The sequence below is a fragment of the Pterocles gutturalis genome, unplaced genomic scaffold (assembly GCF_000699245.1).
Source record: "Pterocles gutturalis isolate BGI_N339 unplaced genomic scaffold, ASM69924v1 scaffold8503, whole genome shotgun sequence".
NCBI lineage: Eukaryota > Metazoa > Chordata > Aves > Pterocliformes > Pteroclidae > Pterocles > Pterocles gutturalis.
The window spans coordinates 16,171-32,840 of record NW_010118001.1 but is presented as its reverse complement, the minus strand read 5'-3'; the positions used below and the strand labels follow the sequence as shown (position 1 = coordinate 32,840).

At 48.5% G+C, this 16,670-nt stretch overlaps 1 protein-coding gene across 1 annotated transcript; it reads right to left on the bottom strand.

Annotated features, from left to right (window-relative positions):
* Nucleotides 1-287: 287 nt before the first annotated feature.
* Nucleotides 288-15,937, bottom strand: MAPK4 (mitogen-activated protein kinase 4). Its single transcript, XM_010076033.1, has 5 exons — nucleotides 15,392-15,937; nucleotides 8,340-8,484; nucleotides 4,818-4,979; nucleotides 2,618-2,819; nucleotides 288-975 (listed from the first exon to the last, which is right to left on the bottom strand). The coding sequence occupies exons 1-5, from the start codon at nucleotides 15,935-15,937 to the stop codon at nucleotides 288-290; spliced, it is 1,743 nt and encodes a 580-aa protein (XP_010074335.1).
* Nucleotides 15,938-16,670: the final 733 nt, after the last annotated feature.

The window sequence follows — 16,670 nt, the reverse complement described above, 5'->3', positions numbered from 1 at the left end:
CTCATACATTTAAATTTCCAACAGGTCCCAGAGATTGCAAGGCAAGAGTGTTAAGGCAGTATAAGAAACTCAGTATTCATTCACACCTCTTGATTCCCTTAAAGGTAATTTCTAAGGCATCAAAAGGGGCATGTGGTTTGTGCTTGCCTTTTGCAGAAAAAGGCATTCGGTACAGTGTAAAAAAAACAGATGCTCAATGACAGATGGAAGCCACTCAGCCCCGGGCAACGGCCACACCATCGGAGAGGAGCGGGGAGATCCAGCGGGGTTTCCTGGGTGTGGGTTCCTCACCATCGCTCTTTCTGGTACACCTCTGTTTGTACCATCTCACCGGGGTGATCCGATATGCAGGCCCCGTTGATATCATTGAGTTTGTTGTCTGGAAGATCCTCGGGTTTTGTGCAAAGTTTCAGTGCCCTGGAGATGAAGACGTCCAAGTCAAACTCAGGGTCCGTTTCGCTGTTCACCTCTGCAGGTTCTTTGTGGAGATGGTGAGGAGAAGACGGCAGGTTCCGTTCCTGAATCTCTGGAAGAGAACTGGGACACTCGAGACCCACCTGCGTGCTCTTCACCCACTGAGCAATCTCTAAAAAGAGGTTGGATGGTTCTTCTTCCAGCGATAGCTCAGCTGCGGGTGCTATGGTTGCTCTTTTCCAGTGGGATAAATCTAAAATGAGCTTGGGCTCAGAGTAATGATGGGGTTTATTGTCTCTCCACAGCAATTTGTCCAAGTAGGAAGGTGACCCCACTTTGTAATCACACGATTTCCCACAATCAGCATCGAATACTCGGTCCATGGACGAGTGGGATAGCTCCAAGAACCTCTCCGAGCTGCTTTGTGAATATTTCCGCGGATCAACTTGCGCTTCTTCAGCGATGGATTCCGACCCTGCCCGGGGGTCCCGCTGCACCTCATCCATGTCATGATATTTATCGTGTCGCCATTCCAAATCGGAGGAGAGGCTTACGTGATACCTGCAAAAGACACGCTGCTATTAGACACGCAGATGGCGGCTTTGTTAGAAACAGCAGTGCTCAAACAGAAATGCACGCTGCTGCTATTTTTACCTTTTTCTTACTAATATGCTGCTTAGCTACAGATCTTTAAGTTCTTATTAATATTAAAGACCTTTTTCTTGTGTATTAAAAAAGGCAGGGGGGCTGAGTAATTCATGAGGAGTCTGAGGCTTACCCAGGGAAGAAAAGTTCAACAACCAAACCAGCTGGCCCCTTCATTTAGCCAACCATCACCGTCTCTCCACTTGGGATTAAAACATGATGAACAATATTAATAATCAAACTGTCCCTCGGCCCAGAGACAAGCACCCGCAGTGTGAGTGCTCCTTGTTTGTTGCCATAAAATTCCAAAAGATGAGGTTAAATCACCACTGGGATTGGACATCCCCAGTTTGCTCTGATGCCGTGGACCAAGAGCATCCCTGAAAGGTCAGTTTGCTAAGTGATAACTTCTCAAATTAGTAAAATTCCCTTGACTGCAATTACCCAACAACATTCATTTACACAGGCAAAATCATTTCCCGTCTCTAAAACTCGGCTTGTGTTGCAAAATTTACGGCCCTACAGCAGATGTCCCCAGCTGGACAACAGTCTAGGTCCCAGCTCCTTGCGTCACTCCACTAAGCCAAGACATAAACGTGACAAGGTGACCTCCAGCAATTCATTTGCTGCTTTGGGGACTACAACTGTCAGAATTCTGGAGCTGTGGGGATACATTGAAGACAAATATCCTGAGAAAAGCTTCCAGCTTTCCTCTTTATCTACGTTACCTGGTTGTCCATCCTCATACTTGTTCACCCAGGCAAAAAGATTAATAACAGCAAATGATTTATTTAGATTATTTTTTTCAGTGCTGGTGAAATATAGTGGATTAGGAAGGCGAGGAGATTTAATTGTTATACAGAGAAAAAAAACCGCTAAAGACAACCTCAGCCAGCTCAGGTGGAGGGAACTCCATAGGAAAGTGAACCTAGTTAATTCTTAGCTGCTTATTTTGTCCTACCTGCTCCGGTACTAGGACAGTAACTAGCAACTGGGATAATCATCTAGGACATGAGACACCTCAGCTCAAGGCTTTGATCTGCTCTAGACTTCCCGGATGACTTTCAGCAAACTATTTAAAAGTCGACACAATTAAAAATTGTTTTAAAGCCCACAGATCTGTGGCCTCTGGGGGCTTATGCACCTTGAAAAGTGATAAATATAGAGCTCCACATCAGGCCCAGTCCCCAAAGGGCACAGGAATTACATTATTTTATAACTTGTATTATAGGGACAGAAGGAAGAACCGCAGTGTCACCTAAACAGATGTAACTTAAGACAACAGAGGCTGTTAACGAAACTAAGAGTAGAAAAACACACAGTAACTGGAACATGAAGACCCAACATTTGCTCCCCATGGAAATCAATGACAAACCTCTTGTTGGCTTCAGCAAGGTGCCAGCTTGAGCTAGAATTACAATACGGCACAAAGAAGGAAGAGCAGGTGTCCTTCACGGGTCTGAACCCAATCAAGAGCAGGTTAGAGACTCACCAGTCGAGTTCTGCCTAAAGAATGTAAGCCAGAATCTGGTCTCTGGCCCAGCCTTGGGTACCGTACCTGTCCCAGTTAGACATCTGGCTCTGGTTGGCTTCCATCAGTAAAATATCATCAATCTCATCCTCAATCCGGAATGGATGCTGAGACACTGGTTCATCCTCAGGGCAGGAATACGGACTCATGTAAGGATGCTGCAGACCCATCTCAGCTGTTAATCGATCCATGGGGTTAAATGTCAGGATTTTCTCCAGAAAATCAATAGCTGTGAAGAAGAGAGAAACAAGCTCACTAATTCCTCAAAAGCAATACCCACTTCCTTTCCAGGACAAGCCCCACAACAAATCCCCTCGAAATAGGGAAGGAATTAAAGGTCACAGCCCATGTGCATCTGAAACAGGAACTTCTGTCCTTGCTGCATCCATCTTACCTCCCTCTGGAGCCGTGTGCTTGACGTGGAGCAATCCTGTAGCCCGCAGGCGTCACTTCATGTAGCAAGGCAGGAAAAATGACGCTGAGAGCATCGCACCTCCACAGGGCAGCACATATATGTTATACCCTGTGCTGCGATCCTGGGACAGAATGCTAAGCTCGTACCCCAAAAAAACCTTTGGACAGTGTCAGAATTTGATTCCACGCTCCCAGATCCGTTTGAGAAGCTCACTGCATTTCACACCTTTATGTGGAACTGAAGCAGGATTAGATTTAAAGCTCAATTTTTGAAAGTTTTTGGCGTGACCAACACCATGAAATTATTCTGCCCATTAATATTTAAAGAATGCTGAGTACCTAAAATGATTTTAGAAGGACTACAGAGCACGAAATCTTTTTAGGATGATGAAGGTGGAAATTAAGTGCAATTCAAGTGACGGGAATTAAATGTAAACGTAGAGGCTTTGTTGCGATTTCTTTGATGATTCTTTTTACTGAGGTTATGTGAAATGATCAAATCCTGTCATTAAAGATGTTGCTTATTCAGTTGATTCTTGGTGCATGGAAGAGTCGCGATAATGCAAAAAGGAATCTGCTTTTCTTCAGTTACAACTTTTGCACTGTACCTTCAGAAATATCCCCATTAAAGATGTCAACGTGTGAAGGGGAGAGTTTCTTCAGGGCAAAAAAAATCACTCAGCAGAAAGGGCCTATTGCTTCAGTGCTTAAACATTAACCAATATCCGATTGTACCCCGTGAGATTATTTCAGTGCTTGGGCTAATTAAGTAGGAAGGAATCAATAGCTTCATAAGGTCACTGACTGCGGGCAAGCAGCACGGTGGAACGATATATTACGAGTCATATATTACGATATATTGCAGGTCAGAGAGGCAGGAAAATGTCGATGAATCACGTAAGGGGCGCAGGTGACCTTTCTTCCCACTGTAACGACAGGGAATAAATCCAGTCCTGCATGCCGGAGGCTGACGCGGTCCCTGGGTAACCCGGGACGATGGGTATCATGCTGCCAAGCCTATATAGCAGACGCCATACAACGAAGGGTTATGCCAGCAAATATAAGCTGGGCTTGGTCTTGACGTCTTCCCAAAAGCAGGCAGCCAGGTCTACCAGCCCAGTTTAAGCCTTGGAAGGAGCTCAGAAGAGCTGACATGCCCGGGTCCACGCTGCTCGCCTCTGCCTTGCTGCCCTGCGAGCTCTCACTGCCCACAAGTTCAGGTTCTGATTTTTTTTTAAGCTTTAGCCAAAGGAGGGAAGCAGCTGAAGTGGTATTTGAGCATCACAGGCTGCAATAGCCCGACACGAGTGATGTCCAAGCCTCAGAGCATTTGGACAACGTTTCTGCCTGTAGCAACCATCTCATGGAGTTCAGGTATTTGTGAAGTAGAAGCATTTATTTTCTTGTGTTCTACAACTGTGTTCAGGCAAAGAGCACAGCAAGAAAATGAACAGGGCTTGAAAACAATCTCTGGGCTGAACCCTCAGAAGAGGCACAGGAAGGCAGGGATGGAAGTGTCTTGGAATAGTCTTGGAGGACTATTTCACCCTGATTTCTGTATGAGCTACCTGGGAGAAAGCTACTGCGTCGTCCTGCAGCCCACACCTTCCCCAGTGGGACAGCAAACAGGACCTGGGGGGACAGCGGTGGGGATGTGTGAGCTCCAGATGGGACTACACACTGCAAACCCTCAGATATCTGAATTCCGACACTCATCCACGTGGCTTTACACAACGATTCCGGTGATGCTCTGGGGAACCAGGTCTGAAAACACGGCAGCGGAGGGCACTGAAGCCAGCAGGCACTACGGTACCTTCACTGTCCACTTCGGGGAGCAGCTTGCGCAGCGGCTTCCTCACTTCCCAGGTGCTGTTGATGAACGTGGGCATCACTTTGAGCAGCTCCTCTTTGTCCTCCTCATGGATAACGGGGATCGTCTCCAGAATAAGCTGCATCTGTTCCAGCTCGTGACCCCCTAAACAGGCAGAAAACAGGCAGTGAGACGGAGCCAGAAGTTAAATCAGGGCAGGGAGGGGGGTTATTAATATTTTTTAATCCTTTTCCTTCAGGACATATCTATCCATGTGCCCCTAAGCCCCCACCCAGGACGGGTACTTGTCAGTGAGAGGCAAGAAGTGGCAGCAGAGCGGAGCCAACTGCCTCATTAATGAACGCTAATCCCATTCTTTACCACACAACTGGAGTGACTGAGAGCTCCACGGCTGATTTCCAACTCCCTACGTGTCACAGAGAAGCAGCCTGGCAGAAATACCGAGTCGCACTATCGATTTTCTGTCTGCCAGAAATGCCAGGTATAAATATTCTCTCGTTAGAGGCAGGACGATCCATTAAGATGGCAAGCTGGCTGGGGCAGACAAACCAACGGGGATTTTTGGGCTACCAAACACCCTCACTTTCACTCCGAACAGCAGAGCTCCCAACCAGGACACGGCAATAAACTCAGAAAACCCCAAACCAATGCTGACATTAGCATAGCTGGTCACCATCACACCACAGAATGAAGTCTGAGAAGATGACAGAGCAATAGGAAAAGCAAAAAAGACACAGGGACATGCTCCTAATGTCAAATTAATTCACTTTCCTATAGAAAAACTAATTTTAGGTCATTTAGAGGTTCGCAGCATGGCTCCAGGAGAAACTAAAGGTGACCATCAGGAAACCAAGACCTTGTTAATTGAGCTGATTCCCAAACTGTGATCAAAATTACAGGGTATTAGAAGTCACAAGGGTGTTGTGGCTGTTCTCCTCTCAGCGCGGCTCCGGCCACTGCTCCCCAAAGGAACCTGGCAGCCAAAAGGTGCCATGTTCAGTTACATAAAGAAGCTGCTAACGCAATGCCGGAAGCCTTGAATTATGGTTCTCAGGAACCCAGTTCTCCACCATTATCCTCTATTTATGTCATTCCTAGGGCCCTTCTGGAGGCATTAATTCCTGAAAAGAAAAACACAAACTACAGACAGAACAAACACAACGTGCTGTCGTTACCCAAGGAGAGAACAGGGAGTTTTTGCCACGTTTTGGAAAAGAAAATCCTTCCCTGGGCTTGCAGCCAAGTCCCAGCTGAGCACCCAAGCCCTGCTAGCGACTCCTTTGGGAGCAAGCCCTGATCCCATGGGAAAAGCCACCGCGCCATCTCCTAGCTCTCAGTCAAAGACACAGCCCTGCTGGCGATATCCACAGACACTGCAAGGACAGGCAGCTTTTTTCTTTCTCCTATTTTCTCTTGCTTCCGCTGGCAATCCTTTCGGATACGCTTCAGCAGCAGAAGGTGGAGAAGTCACTGGAGGGAGCTGTAGCCGCTCAGTTACGGATGCTCGTCCCTGTTTTCCCTGCTGCTCGCGGTGAGGAGCTCTCACAAGGTCTGCGAACCAGATTTGAGCTGCTGGAGACGTCCTATGCTCCTCTGAGCTTTGGGTCAGCCGAATTTCTTGCACCCTCCCAGGGCTCTGCCGAACCCAACGCTGCTCCTGCCACTGCATAGCCCCGAGAAGAGGCTGTGGGGAGGGAGAGGGGGCTGGGGGTCCCTCTGTGCTGGGCATCTGTTAACTCATGTAGGAGACAGAAAGCAGCAAGTGACATCTATTCCCAGTAACCGATCACCTTAATTTAACTGCACTGCTTAAGCACCCCAGACAGACTGCTGGGTTAATTATATTGACTTACACTAAGCACTCAATTTAAACTCTGCCGCTGACGCATACTCAGAAAACAATTTATCCAGTGTAAGGCAATTACGGGAGGTTTGCAACTTTCTGGAAAATACATGGCTGTTATTTCCCATGAGGTCTTTGCTGGTGACTCTCCGAAAGTCTTGTTCTGCAGTGCCGGGGGCTGCAGCTGGCTGGGGGCAAACTCCTCCAAAGCAAAGAGGAGAAAAGCAAAAGCAAAGATGAAATATTTACCAGTTTTAGCTATTCTGAGTGACTGGGTTTTTATTCTCCTTCCTTTTGGACACCAGCAGATGAAAGATATGGTATGGGGCACCGTGCCCCACTGCTGGGCTCCCACCCCAGCTCTTCTTCACTTACTGGTATAGGAGGAGACCAGGAAACAGGGCACAGGGCCAGGACCTTCCCGTAATGACTCTACAGACTATTTTTAAAGCAGCCTGAAAAGAATATGTCTTTTGAGCTTTGGTTTTGATCCCCACCCATTAACTAAGCATCCTGCCATCATCTGGGGGCTTATTAAGTGATTGCACGGGAAAGCAGAGAAGCTGGGATGCTCGCAGCACTCGTCTGGCTGAGTCCAGTCTGTGATCTGCCAAATCCCATCTCTAACCTGCTGCGGACTCTCAGGAACCAACCTGCAAAGTAGGTTCCTGCACAGCTGCTCTGTGGCATCTCGCCTGGGCAGCCAGGACAGAATTTATCTCACCTGTAGCCATGTGCACCAGCATGGGCACTTCAGCTTGTTCTCCGGGTGCTCATTATGAGCAGTAGTGGAAAAAATCAGTATTTTTCTACATATATTCCAGAGGAGACTGAGGACCAAGGAAGGAAAGTGAGATAATTTTAATAATCTCTTTGAAATGATACTTACTGCTTAATTTTCAACTTTCACAAAAGAAATACGGAAGCTGCAAGCAGGAGAGACAGCAGCTGCAACCAAGCACCAGCTGTGGAGCTCTGCGGTGCCCTGAAATATTTGTGAAGAAAATGTCCTTCTCCATTATTAATGGCTCTAATTATTTATTTACACAAGTCTGCCAACAGCTGCTCACGAAACCCGTTAAACCTCGTCATTCAGAACACTAATGGGCGATGGAGAGACAACCGAGGAGGAGCATCGCTGCAGACGCGGGGCAGGGCAGCAGCTTGTTCAACAGGCAGAGCGGCTGCTTCGCTCCTGAATGAATGGCTCCACCGCCCAGCCTGGGAAGCACAGCTTTGCTCCTGACAACAGCATTTTTGGAACCATATTAAATAAAGATTTGCTTCTCAAGAACAGAGTTGAGCTTTTAAATGCTGCGCTGATAATTATGCGCTCCTTGCCGCTGCTTTTTTTATTTTCTTTTCCTTGCACTGCACCTTTACAGCTCTAATACTCGCTTACAGGAAAGTCCTGAAAATGGCTGAAAAGGGGTAGCGGCACTCAAATGTTTTCCCTCAAAAAAATACCACAAAGACACCAACCACAATGAAATTCCATGGCACAGAGCACAAGCCACATTATCTCCTGTCCTTGTACTCCACCCTAGGATCATTTTTTAGCATCCTTCCTCCCAACAAGCAGCTCTTATTTTCTGTTGGAAACCCAGACACAGAAAAAGGTTTTTTTAAAAAAAATTAATCAGTGGGAGTCAGAAACCTACCAGCAAAGAGCATCCTTCCCGTCAGCATCTCGGCCAGGATGCAGCCGGCCGCCCACATGTCGATGGCTTTGGTGTAGTTGTTCGGAGAGAGGAGGAGGCGAGGGGAGCGATACCATTTTGTTACCAAGCCTTCAGAAAGGTAACCCTGAAAAAAAAGCAGAGATAGAGACATCAGCAACCGTGCAAGAGAGCTCCTCTACTCCTCCCCGTCATCCCCAAAAATTTATTTGCTGTTTGTCACTTCATCCTGGTGCTGAAGCATCTTCTGCAAAGGACAGATGGCTTTCACAGCACAGATTTGCAGATCACACCTGCAAAAAAAGTTATTTCATGTCACTGTCAGAGGACTTTGATGTATTATCTAAATTACGTTTTGCTGATTCCACCTGCAGTTAACCCTGTATCTATAGTCCCTCCACAGCCACCTAAACCGCTGCTAACACCAAGCCACATCGTGCGAAATTCCTGCAGGTCCAACTCCCTGCAAATTACATTTTTGAAGGGTAGGAGCTCCCTGGGGAGCCCAGAGGATGCGCTCAGCAGGATCCAGCCTTGCACAGAAGCCAGGGGAGTTTGCCCTGCCTGCATCCATGGGATGCTGCCGCCGTGATCCCCCCTTCGGTTTGGGGAACTGCACGCGAGCCCATGCAGCATCTTACAGGGGTGAGACGTGGGATCTCAGGATAAAGAGGAGAACAAGGGGATGGGAAAGAAAACAGACTTATGGAGGAAAATCACAACAGTGTGAAAGGAAAGCCGCCTGGACCAGTCTGTAAGCATTGCTGAGCGCATCACACAGCCCCGCAAGGGCTCCTAGACAAGATTCTTGAAAATAAGATGCTGTAGGATAAGTGGGAAAGCCGTTTCAGGGATCAGCTAGCAGATGTGGAGCTTGGAAACCCTGCCCTTTCTGCACCGAGCCTGAATCTGACCTAATAAATTGCCTCCCTTGCTGCCGAGCTACTGGAACCCCGGCATCACTTTCAGCAGCGGGGCAGGTCCTCATCCTCCGTCCTCCTTTCCGAGGACGGTTGGTTGGGATGCTTGACCTGGTTTTAAAGGAGATGTCCTCAGCGGCACCCCATGGGACAAAGCCGGAGTGCTGTCGTCTCTTTGGACCGCAGCCCTCCTGTTCCTGAACTCACCCGGGAGATTTCACACGAGTGCCAAGCGCTCAGCGGCACCCGCTGAATTCAAGGGGATGCGTTCAATCCTGGAAATAATGCCGGCATCGTACTGGATGTCCCGGTGCCACCGGCTTCACTCGCCGGCCAAGCTCCGGATGCGCGAGTGCCACGCAGGGGCTGGACGTGAATGGTTGTTTCATCAGGATAACGGCGGAATATTCATAAGGGGCATTTTCTATATTAAAAATAATGCATTAACAGAATGAGGTAGATTGATATACAGTAGAAACAACAAAATAAAATTAAATTATAAAGCTGAATTACATGTAAATGCCCTGAAGCATTTGGAGTGTATCAAAATGCAATGACAGCATGAATACGCTTCATGTAAAACTCAGTTAAAAATTCCATCCTAACTGAAACAGCTTCATAAACTGTTTTCAGTTGCAATATAACTGCAGATGCGGTTATGCTATATAATATCTCCTAGGATGGTATAGGATACATCTCTCAGCCTGAACGTGAGAGCAGCGCACCACCACAAACCCTACGAGGTTTATAACATCCCTCTTCCCCCAATTCAGGTTGTTTTCCAACTTCCAAACATGCGAGTCGTCAAGTTTTTAATCATAAAGGGTTTGCTTTTAAAATAAGATTTTAATTTTGGTCTTCTTAAGATAAGGCGTAACGGAGACCGATGAGCTGAGAAGTTTCATTTAATGCAGGGAGCATGGCACAGCAGCACACGGCGAGCGCCGCAGGACCTGCCAGTGCTCCAGCAATGTGACGCGTGTTCTCTCAGCGGTTTGGGATGACAGAACGCATTAATTCCTGAATTATTTCAGAATTTCAGACTACTATGTGCTTCATCAGAGGACAGAGGAGGAGAATAACCGCATTGGGGTCAGCGCTGGCTGCACGGGGCCGTGGGCAGCTGCCCGAGGGTTGAACGCGGAGGGTGGTCTCCTCCGGGGTGAGTACGGAGCAACGTCCCACGTCCTCATCTCCTTTGAAGACCTCCTCACGATGCCCCACCTGGGGATTGTATTATTTTCCTAGATGAACTGGAAGCTATTATGTTTGCACTGATCGGTGAGTACAAAAGGAAGGGAGGACTTCAAAGGTTTGAAGATGGTCTGGAAACCATTTACCAAGTGACCTCTCCCTAAAAGAGCTGCTGCACCCTCCTCAGCTTGGAAGTGCTGCCAATTAATGCCGTAATTAATGCTGCTAATAGGCAAAGGGACAGAGGGTCCCTCGCAGCCCCATGCAGATGTCCCCAAGCACTTTGGGGCATCAGGCAACATTTTGGTTGCAATTATATTCCTTGCTGATAAGAAGAGGTGAGGAATGCGAAGGCCTTGCTCCCCTTGCTACCGAAGTAGCAAATCTTGTTCTTTTCCTTTGCTAACGCAGGACTTTCAGCCAAAATTCCCATGCAAATTAAGGAGACACCCCTCTCCGCCTCCTGTGCTAATTAAGGAGACACCTGCATCACTTCCTATGCTAACTGAAGAAAATTAGGAGGAGACCTGAGAACTTTGGTCTATAAAAGGTCAATAAACAAAAGGAGAGGCAAGCGCCTGCCTGCCAAGGACCCCAAGACGTTGATTGTCGCCTGGATCCAAGGGTGGGGAAAAAACTTTTCTTTCCCTCTTCTCTCCTTTTCCTTTCTCTTTTCTCTTCGAGCACCTCTTGATCTCCCCATCTCTATTCTCCGGGCACATAAGGATGATCATTACACTATTAATAGCTATTACCTATTAATTAATCACCTAATACTATCAAGGTGATAATTAATTAATTTTTAGCATTTTTAGTAGGTAGTATTACTCTTACGAGTTGTCGTTACCAAGTCATTTATCTTTTTGCAATTCTGCCACATTTTACATCCAACATTTCCCTTTTCCCCTAAATGCATTAAAGTTATAAGCCAATATTCTATTGTTTCATGTAATTTCACCTTAATTTGCACCAAGGGGATCCAGAGAACGTCCACGAGCCCCGGTCATCGTCCTCCCACCCTGGGGTGGTTTATAAACCGTGTCACGACACAAGACCAAGTCACCCGGCAAAACGTTCAGACCACAAACAGCAGCGACCGAGGAAAAAGGAATTAACGTGGAGATGTTCTAGAGGGATAAACAGCAGGATTAGCGACTCCCGGGGATAAAGACAAGTAAGAAGGAAGAGAACGGAGCCTGCACGGCTGGATGGCGAGAGCATCAGGGAAGAGATGAGGGGACAGAGAGGGGGATGCACAGGACCATCTCCCGAGGGTCCTCTTCTACTAGACCCGATGTTCTGAGGCCTAAAGAGACGTTTGCAAGCACGTGAGCACCCACAGAGCTTAGAGGGGTGTTTTTTTAACCCGGGGCTAAAATTTAAGCCGTCGGGTCTAAGCAGCCTACGAAGGTACAGACCCAGATCTGGCCGTGACCTTGGCAGTTCGAAACGTAGCTTTTTTCTTACCGGGAAGTTTCAAAACAGATGCCCTGCGCTGCTCTTACCACATGGAGAGAAGGATTTGAGCAGCAAACACGGGCCAGACAGTGGGAGAAATGCCCACGAAGCTGCTCTGCTTCAAAGCCAGTGAAGGTCAGCACCCCGCTGTGGTCCAGGGCTTCTCCCAGTAGTTGGAGAGCTCTCCTTTTCCCATCAAATTATCTTAATTACACAGTTGCCTGCTGCAAGCCATGTAAACGAGACACATTGCCAAGCAAGGGCTGTAATTTAGGGGGTATATATATTTCTAAACTGTGTTTAAAACGCTGCTCGCAACCTACCGCAGTTATTACTTGCCATTTTAACACTCAGCAGGATGGTTTGGGATTTAAGAAACGTCAGGTCAGAAGAGCTGTGACCTTTTAGATGAACACCACCGCGCAACCTGCAATTTTCTCCTGTTAGCAGAACCCAGCCATCAGTCTGAGCATACTCCAGACACAAACCATCCTAAGGGAAAAATATCCGAGCGCTTAAGACGACTCTCCCTCACGGGAAAGGATGGCAAGAAAATATTATGCTGGAGGTGTAGCTCTGCACTGCCTTCAGAGGTTTGGATCTACTGAGTTGTTACAGCAATTAATTACCCAGGGAGCAGGATTTCATCGGCTTTTGGGCAGTTCTGCATCAGCACCTGCTGGCAGCACCAAAATTCGGGGTGTTGGGAACCCCAATCGGCATCAGGGTGGTGGCTTAGCAGCTTCAGAGACGGTGATGCTCCGGTTCTCTCCCTCTTGCTGATTCTTTCTGCGAGAGCACAGACCAAGGAGCTTATAAATCTATATGAGCCCTTGAGGAAAGCGGAGGTTGAAAGAGAAATATGGAAAGGAATTGATTTTTCTGAGTCATCTGAGAAGAGCTGGAAATCAAAGGCGGGACCAGCCCAAGCTCCATCCAAGCCATCCTGTCGTACCTCTGCCTTCACACAGTCCTCTCCATCGCCACAATTTACACAAAACTGACATTATTTGTGGTGCTGCTATTTTTGGCTCTGTTCCGGAGCGGTATCTAGGTCTCTCTGCACAGTAGGGATCTGCTATTTCTTTGCACCGATGCTCCAGCCTTGCACTCCTGGGAGGAATCAGAGGATGCTCGTGCAGCGGCATCTTGCAAAGTTCCGTCCTACCACCGAGCCGCAGCCCTGGCCATCCTCCTGGCAGCTCTTTCTCACTGCACTGGCTGCTATTAAGGCAAGGGAGAATTGCTTAGAAATAACAATAATTCTGCAGCAGACACGGACAGACAATTCCTAACCTGACGAGATGATGCTCCTTAAATCCGTGACTTTCTGCGGTCACATAGTGCTGCCTTGTTCCCAGGGGTTTTCTCCGGGAGTTGCTCTCCCTTGGGAGAAGTCTCTGAATGCATCTGACTTAAAAAAACCCCAAACCAACACATTTAGAATGCCAGGAGCCTCTTCCTGAGCTGAGTCCTAAATAACTGGTGAGGAAGGGAGCGCAGGAAGGTTAGGCAGCGGTGACAAGGACCCCATGCTCACTCTCTGATGTCCCTTGCAACCTTCTTCCTTCTCCCCAGGTTTTCTTTCTCCCCAAGCCCCAGACTCAAAACCAGAATGGATCAGGGCTCAGCTTCAGGACCACGAGATCATCTTTTCACCATCCTTTTCCCTCTTCCCCGCCTCCCTGCACAAAGCAATGGTGCCCAAATCAGAGCTGCATGGGGCAGGAGCCCACTGGTAAATGTATTTAAACGTACTTAAACCTCGGCACAGGCGCGATGGTGGGTCCGTGGGGGACACTGAACTCGCCCACACAAACATCCAGCTCAAGAAAATAGATTTCACCTTATCTTACGATACTAAGTAGTACCTTGAATCAGAAACCAGGTGCAGACTCACGTCTGCCGGTGCAGCCCACGCGATACTTCGCTTTCTCCCAGGACCACGGGGCTCTACAAGTGCTCCTCTGCTACTCCAAACCTCCAGCCTGGACAGAAACTTCTATTAAACCTGCAACTCCCTTCAAAATCCATTAGCATCAGGACTGGGCATTACAGAGACTTCTCCTTGCCTCCCTCTGACCCTGCTGCCCGCTGTCAGCACAGCCACCACTCCCACCTCGAGCTGCTCCCAGCTCCATCCCCCCTTTCTCGAGGGCAAGGGTCCCTTCCCAGTCCCCTGTCCCAAGAGAGAGTGACACATTCAGGGCCGAAGGTTTTGCTGCTAGAGACTGCCACGGTGAATTAAACTTGTTAGAGGAAAAACTCAGATCTTTTAATAGCTGCATTTTTGCCTTAGTACAGAACTGGTTTCGGTACCTTAAATTATTTTGCAGGGTTTGGCAGCTGCCTGGCAATACGACCTTTCGTGGACGAATCCTCAGCCCACGGCTCGCTAATTGCTTGTTAGAAAGTGCTGCTTTGGGAGAATTTCAGCCCTTTTTGGGTAGAGAGAGGAGCTGGCGACAGCAGCAGGAGAGGAAAACTGAGTCAGTCCCAAAGATCCCCAAGGAGAGGATGGATTTCCCCTACTCAAAGGCAGGTATTTGTTTTCCTGCGTTTTGCGTCATTCTTCTTTTTCCAGACTGCTGCAAGAAGGTGTGCGTGGACCAACAGAAGGGACCGCAAGGGATGTTCATGGCCACTCACAATTATTATTGCATGATAATACAGCGTGTAAGTACCAAAGAGCAAAAAAAAATTATGTTATTTAGATCTTGACCTCAGATGAAAGAATACAGCTGTATCTCAAAGATCCACCCTTCTTTCCTTACGACGAAATAAGCGTAATTCAGACAGCGCTGGGTTTGTAAGAAGCGGGCTGGCACAGAAACGAGGACAAACAGAAGCAGAGCGGCTGTGGATGAGCCAGGTACCCTTCCCACGCGCTTCCGCTGCAGGGATGAACGGCAGCTCGTGTTTTATGAAAGCAGCAAAGCAAGAAACAGAAAATTTAGTCATTTAAGTAAAGCGAGCAAACACATGCCTCCTGATGGAATCAAATATATTGGATGAGGCTTTGAGCAACCTGGGCTAGTGGGAGGTGTCCCTGCCCATGGCAGGGGGTGGAACTGGATGGTCTTTAAGGTCTCTTCCAACCCAAACCATTCTGTGATTCTATATATTTGATACATATGATATAAAGCAACAAAAAGACACCTGAATGGTACTTGAACCCGTCCTGTGCCCTGCTTGCTTCTTTGCAGCACTGGAGAGCCCTGGGGAGTGCTTGGCAGAGCTCAACCCACTGGTTTTGCCGAGGAAAAACATCCTGGCTTGGGACAGGGAAGGCAAACACCACCAGCAACCACCCCAGCAGTGCTTACAGCTGCCCGAACAGCCTCAAGGACCAGCTTCTCCTGGGAAGACCCACAAAGGCCTGAACGCTTCACCCGACATGTGTTCAACACCTCCCTGTGCCGGCCAAGAGAGCGCCAGCCTCGGCAATTCAGCATCGCCTACCTTGTGCGAGTAATGCTGATCCACGATTCTGGCCAGCCCGAAGTCACCGATTTTTAACACCAGATCCTCCGTGCTGATGAAAATATTGGCCGGCTTGAGGTCGCGGTGGAGGACGTTGGCCGAGTGGATGTACTTCAGTCCCCGCAGTAGCTGGTACATGAAGAGCTTGGCGTGCTCCTCGGCGAGCTTCCCCTGCTCCAGCAGCCGCGCCAGGTCCGTCTCCATGTATTCCTGGACGATGTACACTATGTTAAACTTGAAAAAATCCCCGCGTAGGTTAGTCCCCTTGGGCCCCAACACCTCGTACACCTTCACAATGTTATCGTGGTCCAGGCGGCGGATGATTTTGATCTCCCGGAAAGCGTGTTTCATGCTCCGCGCGTCGCCGATGGTGATCTTCTTCACCGCCACTTTGCGGCAGCTCTTGCTGTCGAGGGCTGACAGCACCAGCCCGTTGGCCCCGAAGCCCAACGGGCGAAAATTAATAAAGCGACAGCCCAGGTCGTAGCCGTACATGCTGGCGATACAGTCACACTTCTCTGCCATCGCGGGCTCCGTCCTCTTTCGGCTTTTTCTCCTTCGTCACTTGAAAAGCTGGGAGAGTCGAAAGGCTTCCAGAGTGCAAACGTGGTTTGAAATCAAGTGCCTCATTATTACTCAGAGATGCCCATCGCTTCGAGATGACACACAGACACAGTTAAAACAGATGCGAGCACACACACATGAATAAAATGTTTTAAACTGGGTGAGAAATCAAGCGGTAGAAGAAACCTTCCAAGCAGGGTGGATAAACAGAGCCCAGAGTTCTCTAGCAAAACAGAAAAGTTATTTTTCTTGAGACTAAAAGATCAACACTGCTACATTTTTCAACCACTTTCCTGTTTTCCTTCTCTGATGTCCCCGAAACGACGCTGAATCGTGGGGCTGGTGGTGCAGCCGAACACCCAGCCCCACGTCCCCAGTGTCTCAGTGCCGGGGCAGCCAGACAGCCCCGCCGCGGGGCAGAGCCCAGAGCAGCCCCATGGCCCCTCCGCTGCCCCAAACCCTCCCTGCCCACAAGTTTTGACGGCGTTTTCCCCACCAGCAAAGCGCATCCAGGCACTGTCCGGGCTCCCCAGTGGTTAGCAAAGCTTCGTCCTTCTTGTCGCTCCCTTTTCAGTACGGGCACACCCCATCTTCCTCATCAGCAGTTAGAAATCTCGATGGCAGCAAATATTTTGAGGACCAAAACTCACTTTCTCGGCTGCATTCAGCACAGCGGGTTTCCACGTTTTCAGTT